This window comes from Chrysochloris asiatica, unplaced genomic scaffold (assembly GCF_000296735.1).
Source record: "Chrysochloris asiatica unplaced genomic scaffold, ChrAsi1.0 scaffold00257, whole genome shotgun sequence".
NCBI classification, from domain to species: Eukaryota; Metazoa; Chordata; class Mammalia; order Afrosoricida; family Chrysochloridae; genus Chrysochloris; species Chrysochloris asiatica.
Window position 1 is genome coordinate 1,206,402 of NW_006408775.1, and position 7,327 is coordinate 1,213,728.

The 7,327-nt window shown below is 53.2% G+C and overlaps 1 protein-coding gene across 1 annotated transcript; it reads right to left on the reverse strand.

The window, feature by feature from the left end:
• Nucleotides 1–1,580: 1,580 nt before the first annotated feature.
• Nucleotides 1,581–6,222, reverse strand: PTX4 (pentraxin 4, long). The gene is made up of 3 exons (XM_006873854.1): nucleotides 6,082–6,222; nucleotides 4,388–5,039; nucleotides 1,581–2,221 (listed from the first exon to the last, which is right to left on the reverse strand). Exons 1-3 carry the CDS (start codon nucleotides 6,220–6,222, stop codon nucleotides 1,581–1,583), a joined length of 1,434 nt encoding a protein of 477 aa, XP_006873916.1.
• Nucleotides 6,223–7,327: the final 1,105 nt, after the last annotated feature.

Here is a 7,327-nt window from a genome sequence, read left to right on the forward strand (position 1 = left end):
TCACTCTGAGTCAGAACTGGTAACTGTGAGGCTGGTACAGGACCAGGTGGTGTTTCCGTCCTGTTGCGCTGAGTCAGCGCCGACTCAATTGCACCTAACAATGATTTAGAATTCTGGAAAAAATCCTGCCAAAAAGACAAACAATAACACATTTTGATGATGATGCAGAGAAACGCAGTGTTTGCAACATGGCGTGGTCTCTTTGGAAAACTTTTTGGCAGTTTCTTTAAAAGTTTAGACATGAATTCACCGCATGGGCTAGCAATTCCCCTCCTAGGTGTCTACCCAAGAGTAGCGAAAGTACAGGTCCACACAGAGATGCGTTCGAGGACACTTCACTGAAGCTTTATTCAGAATAGCCAAAAAGTGGAAACAAACATCCAGGCCCATCACCTGGACAAGACAGGAGGAAAATGCGGTCTACACAATGCAGTATAAAAACAACCAAGTACGGATAGATACTATACCATGAGCAACCTTGAGAATGTTGTACCAAGTGAAACAAGCTAGTTGGAAAAGACTATGCGTTTGAAGATTCTGTTTATGTGGCAAATCCCGAGTAGACAGATCTACAGACAGACACTAGGTGAGTGGTTGCCAGGAGCTGGGGGAAAGCTAGGGTGGGGACAGACAGTGACTGATATTGTTGTTACGTGCCTTTGACTCACAGCCACCCTGTGTAGGGTTTCCAAGGACCAACATGCTTGTGACTTGTGTCTAGCTGTCTTACAGCACCACACCACCAGCAGGTCTCCTGGTGACCGCTAGGGGGCACTGTTATTTGTGTACACATGTTCTAAAATGATATTGTGGAAACGATTGTTCAACTCCACACATTTACTAAAAAATCTTTGGATTTTTACAATTGGTGAATTTTAAGGTTTGTAAATTATATTCAAGTTGTTTTAGGAATGTTGCTATTTGCTGCTAATTATAATTTGTAAACAGGTTACATCTTTGATTGGTTCAGCAGCCCCTCCCCCTGGGCCCCATTGATCTGAAGTGGGGTTTCCCTTCATTCTGGGGTGGCCAGCTGAGGACCACAGGACAAACTGGGTGGCTGACCTCAAGGGAACCTCCAGGATCCCAGTCCAGGGGTTGGAGGTGTGGGGGTAGGGGCACTTTTTGCATGAGGTGTTGGGGTGAAGGTCAGCCAAATAGACGTTTTCTTAGTCATTCTTGAGAGAGGCCTGGGACAGCTTTGGTGGTGTCCATGCAGTTTCCAGGGAAACTTCTGGAATTCTCCAGAACTGGCCTTCAATTGCTGCAGGCCCCTTCCCAGATGGAGTCCAGGGCTGTTGTTTGGCCAGCCAGGCCCTGTTGGGATATGATCAGATGGGAAGAACAAGGCAGACAAGGCTTTGAGTGTGCCACACAGAAACAGGGCAGCATTAAGAATATGGGGTCCCTGCAGGTCCCAGGCTTGACCTACCAGGCCTCTGAGTCCTCCCCTGCGCTGTTTCCTCTTCCGTGAGAAATTCCCCACCCTACACGGCAGAGTAGGCTTGTATGGATGACCTTTGCAGGAAGTGTCTGGGTCAGCAGCAAAGACTAGCATCTCCTACCTGGTCAATGTGGCCTCAGGGACAGTGCTCGAGGCAGGAGCAAGTCACCAGCTGAACGAACCCACCTACAGATGTGGCATTGGCCAGCGTCAGAAGGGCGCCTGTTGGGACCGATTTCCCGGTGGCGAGGCTTGAAACTTCCCTGGGGGTCAGTGGCCTACCCCAGATGGCCAGGCCGGCCACACTCCCCACGAAGGCCTCTGCACTATCAAACCCTCCACCCACCGTGTCTTGCTCCTGGCCTAGCACCAGGGACCCTCCGGGAGGGATCTCATAGTCCTCCCTGAATCGCGACCCGGTGGCCACCAGCCTGCGGTCCACGTAGAGCCAGTGCCGTCCCTGGAAGGACGTCCAGATCACACATACGTGGTGCCACCGGCCGTCCAATAGTGGCTGCAGCGGTAGTTCACGAAAGGCCGGGTCTCCGATCACAAAGTGGACAGAGCCGGGGGCCAGCGAGTCCCGGCCATGCAGCACCACTTTGTTGTCATTGTCCTCGGTGGCATAGGAGAGGAGGGTACCCAGGCGGCCCGGGGACGTACGGACCCAGCTGCACACGGACAGAGCCCGCAGACCAGAGAGGAAGCCGCGGCGAAGGAAGACCGCGTTCTCGGTGGAGGCGTTGGGGAACACGAGCGCGGGCCCCACGTTGCAAACTAGAACCAGAGGGAAGGAGAGTCAGCCCGGCACACAGGCACTCCGGCTTTCCGTACCCTTCACTCCACCAGGCTGGGCCTAGCGCTCAGAACCGAGTCCATCACCCTCACTTTGCAGAGAGGCCGCCAGAGGGAGGCAGAGTCCGTTGAGTTGAGCCTGAACGGCCCACAACCATGCTCTCCATGACCACCAGGGGGCGCCCCGGGTCAGCGTTCTGCTAACCCAAAGATGGAGGGTTCTAACTCACCATCGGCTCTGAGAGACTGCAGAGGCCACTGACCTTAGGGTTAGCAGACCAGTGCTTAACTCTGCCCCACAGGGTGGCTGTGAGTCTGCACCAATCACTAACTGGTAGTGAATTTGGTTTATTTTTTTGTAGTGTTATTTTCACATGTCTGCTTGGCTACGGTTCCTAGTGGTGTTGTCAAACACTAGACTGTCCGCTGTTCTGTATGTGATGTAATGGATCCATTTCATGAAAGGGACGTTTCTATGTGTTCTGCCCTCAGACTATGCAGACAGACTTCAGAGGTACTCTGAAGACAGGCTCAGTTTCAGATCACCGTAATAAAGGAAGGGACTCACACACGTTTGGGCTTTCCAGTACTTAGAAATTGATGTTTATGCTGGGAGATCTGCAGTAGGATAAGCATGGGACTGCTGATTGCAAGATTGGCAGTTCAAACCCACCAGCTGCTCCTCAGAAACTCAATACACGGTCACTATGAGTCAGAATAAAGTGATGGTGGTGGTTATGTGCCGTGGAGTTGGTTCCGACCCATAGAAACCCTGTTCAGGGTTTCCGAGGCTGTACATCTTTACGGGAGCAGAAAGCCTCATCTTTCTCCCACGGAACCGCTGGTAGTTTCGAACTGCTGACCTTGCGGTTAGCAGCCTGACTCATAACCACTACGCTACCAGAGCTATTGCATTCTGAAAAGTTTGAAATACTGAGAGAATGAACATGGACATGGTGAGCACATGCTGCAGTGAAAATGACGCTAATAGACTTGCTAGATGGAGGGTTGTCGCAAACCTTCGATGTGTGTAAAATGCATCAAATCCTGGCATTCTGGCACGACTCGCCCTCTCTCTCTGCTCTCTCCTGAGCTCAGGATCATGGGACACAGAGCTGCTGAAGTCTCCAGCCTGATGCCTGACCCACAGCTTAGCATACTGGTTACAAATCAGGCTGCGAACTGCAAGGTCAGCGGTTCGAAACTACCAGCTGTTCCATGGGAGAAAGATGAGGTTTCCCACTCCCGTACACATAACCAACCAACCAGCAGTGATTGCATAAGGGAGCTCTGGTAGCGTAGTGGATTATGAGCTGGGCTGCTAACTGCAAGGTCAGCAGTTCGAACCCATCAGTCACTCTGCAGGAGAAAGAGGAGACTTTCTGCTCCCATAAAGACGTACAGCCTTGGAAACCCTGCAGGCTTGCTATGAGTTGAAAATGACTCAGTGTCACACAACCACAACCACGTACGGACTCCTGGTGTGGCGCTGTAAGATCAGCACTGGACAGCAAACCACAAGATTGCCGGTTCAAACCCACCCACTGCTCCTTGGAAACTCTGTACAGGGACGACAACACTTAACAACAACAATAAACAATCACATGAGCCAATCCTTTGGGGCCAATCTGTCTTTCTATATGTCCATATACATGTCCTGTTGGTTCCTTTTCTCTAAACACCAAACCAAAGCCACTGCCATTGAGCTGATTGTGACTCACAGCCACTCTGAGGAAGGTTTCCGAGGCCGTCAATCTTTATGGCAACAGAAGGTTTCATCTTTTCCCAAAAAGCACCTGGTAGGTTTGAACTGCTGTCCTTAGGGTTAGCAGTCCAGTGCTTATCCTACATTGCCACCAAGACTCTATGACAGCTTCAAACAATACACACGGATCTCTGGCAGCTTTGGAGGTCAGGCTGTGAGAACGAGATCTGGGCAACGTTAGTTCAGTCCCTCCCCGAGGCTCTGGGGGAGAAGCTGCTACCTGGTCATTTCCAGCTTCCAGCAGCTTCTCTGGCTGGGGACCCATGCCTCCCTGGGACCTCTGTGTCTGTCATCACCTGATGCTGCCCCTCCTGCCTCCCCTGATGAGTACAGAGGTATCTCAGAAGTAAAGGGAGGCTGGGAGAGTGCCTCTGGGTACTTACTCTCTCCTGGTCTCTGGGGGGACCGTGTCAGCAGAGGAGTGTCCCCAGGGGCTGTTCCAGCAGGCCCCTGTGTCGCCCGGAGATGGCTAATGACATCCCGGGGTGGGCTTCTGTGCTCCAGCAAAGCTTGGGGTGCCTGCCTGAGTCTCTGCAGCTGTAGGGAGCTCGGACTCAGCCACTGAGGTGGAGTTGGGCTGGGGGCTGCAGGGTCAGACCTGGCCGCCTGCAGATGCCCCTCAAGAGCAGCCAGCCTGACACCCTGGCTGTGCACAAGCTCTGTCAGGTTGGCCAGCATGTCCTGCAGGATCCGCACGTCCAGGGCCAGGTTCTGGGCCAGGCTGGAAGCGGCGTCACTCTGCACTTTCTGCTCCTTGTGTTCCACGGCATGTTGCCGGTTCCCCTCGCTCAGGACCTGGTCCAAGACCAGCAGTTTCGCGTCCACTTTGCGGCTCCTCCGCTGAGCCTTCCTCACCGAGGTTTTCAGGTGGCTCAGGTCGGCCTGCACTGTGGCCTGAGACTGGTTCAGTGCCTGGGCCACAGCCTGGTTCTCAAGTGCCAGGCTCCGGAAGCGGGCATCGATGTTGTAGGACACGTTGTAGTTGCTCGCGATGCCCTGCAGGTGGGTTAGAGTCACCTCCTGGAACCTCTGGAACTGTAGAAGGGACACATGGCTGTGACATGGGGTGGGGTGGGTGGGGACAAAATCATGGTCCTTGTTCCTGTGACACCGCACCCGCGTGGCCTGTGTGGGCTGACTTCCTCCTCACTGCAGCCCTGGAGGTATGTGCCTATAACTGTGGTCATCCCTAGGGGGCTCATCAGAGTCTGCCCAGGGATACAGGGGAACCTCACTTTATACCAACACAGGGCCGGGAAGCCACTCACAAATACAAATTAAGGACAGGGACTCACTGGGAGGTGCAAATATACCCAACTGTTAACAGGTAGGTTGGGTCTACCAGAGGAAGAAAGAGCTGGTGATCTACTTCCAAAAAAATTAGCCACTGAGGACCCTACGGGGCACAATTCTGCTCAGACACATGTGGGCCGCCAGGAGTTGGGGTCTCGAGGGCAGGGTCCTATCGGAGGGGGAGGAGCACAGAAAGGCAGGTAAGCAGCCCACAGGTGCACAGCTGTGCGGGGTGTGGAGTCCAGGTGGCAACAGGGCTCTGAGCCCTGCCCACATCCCATTTGCTGGGCAGCCATGAGGTGCCCCTTCCCCTCTGTGACCTTGGGGTCCGACTGTAAGTTGACAAGACAGGAGCAGGGCTTCTAGGTATTAAAGAGGTAGCAGCTGGTGCTACCACCAGGAAGTGGTCTGGTACGGGTGTCCACCTTTGTCAAGGCTGTCCACCTCCTCTGCCTCCCACTCTGGACCCAGGGATCCTAGCCAGCTCCGTCTGCCCTGTCTTCACCACCAGGGACCATCATTAGCTGCTCTTCTCACCAGCTTCCAAATTCCCATCCTGCCACTGCACGCCTCCCTCCGCAGCCATGTCTCTAGAGCAGAGCTCAGCCATGCTGTGTCGGTGCCCAACGATAGGTGTAAAGAATGCCAGATGATGAGATGGACAAACCCAACCTTGGTGCCCACGGAGTAAGTACCCAGGATTCTGATGCTGTTCCTTTGACATCTGTCTTTAGTCAGCTTCCAATGAAAAAACCCAGCCACCCCACTTGGTGGGAACACATACCTGCTCTTCTAGTCTCCGGAGCCTCTCGAAGAAGGGTCTTCTCTGCCCTAGTAGACTGGCTTCCTGGGATGAAGTCGAATGGAAATATGCAGGAGCCAACATGAGGAGGAAACACAGGGTTCTACTCCCAGGGCAGCCCATCCTGAGAGACACAGGCCTACGAAGTCCCCGGCTACAGGCGGCGGGAGTTTGCATTCTGGAGTGGTCCATCCTGCTTGCCCCCAAAACCTGTCTCTTGCCTTGTGCACTGGTTTTTCTGATTGGGCCCTGGCTGGAAGTCAGGCCCTGCCTGTTACTGTAATGAAAGGCATTTTGTCCTAGATGATGTGCTCTGCAGATGCGGATGTTCCCAAGGAGACAAGTTTAAAACAGATGCAAATGTTTGCTCTGGAAAATTCTTCTCCTGGTTCAAGCCCCTGCCTCCTGGCTTCACTCGGAGACAAAGAGGTGTGATGACTTTCACATGAGCACACACACAGGTTCCTGCCAAAAGAGGCCGAGGCAAGATGGGAGCCCCCTAGCACTGGGCAGTTATGGGAGCCAGGATGGAGGGGGCCCAGAACCCCAGCCACATCCAGTGGCTCATTGTAAGACCCTGATTCTCTTTTCAACAAGCAAAAGGATCATGATTGGGAGATGCCTCCATTTCCTATTGCATACAGATGAACACGGAGTCCTGGTGTGGTACTGTGGGTTAATGTGCCAGACTGCAAAGCTGTTTGAACTGCAAGATCAGCGGTTCAAGCTCATCAGCTGATCCTTGGAAAACGTATACAGGGTCGCTATGGGTTGGAATCGACTCAACGGCACTTAACAACAACAACAACAACAAAGATGAACACCCGGAGGGAAGACAGCCATATGACAACAGGGTGATGCTGTAGCTGCAAACCAAGGAATGCTTGGGCCACCAGATCTGGGACACACATGGCAGGCTCCTCCCAATGAGCCTTAGGAGACAGCACAGGCCCCGCACACGCCCTGGAGCTGGACTTCCGGCCTCCAGAATGGGACACGAAATTTCTGCTGTTTTAAATTTTGGAGTGCTTTGTTAAGATGGAGGGAGAAAGATGAGGCGCTCTTGTAAACTCTATATTGGTGTGGTTACATGCCATCGAACTGGTTCCGACTCATAGTGACCCTCTATAGAGTTTCTGCAGAGTGCCTGGTGAGTTTGAACCACCAACCTTGTGGTTCAAATCGACCTTGCAGTTCAGCGCATTGGCCTCCAGGACTCAACGTAGGA

What these genes read in the sequence shown, in the direction of transcription:
- PTX4 (XM_006873854.1), bottom strand. Translation starts at nt 6,222, where the DNA reads ATGGGCTGCCCTGGGAGTAGAACCCTGTGTTTCCTCCTCATGTTGGCT. An exon ending in TCCGGAGACTAGAAGAGCAG is followed by an intron (nt 5,040 to 6,081) that starts GTATGTGTTCCC and finishes TCCCTTCTACAG; the next exon opens with TTCCAGAGGTTCCAGGAGGT. An exon ending in CCCCCAGAGACCAGGAGAGA is followed by an intron (nt 2,222 to 4,387) that starts GTAAGTACCCAG and finishes CTCTGGTTCTAG; the next exon opens with TTTGCAACGTGGGGCCCGCG.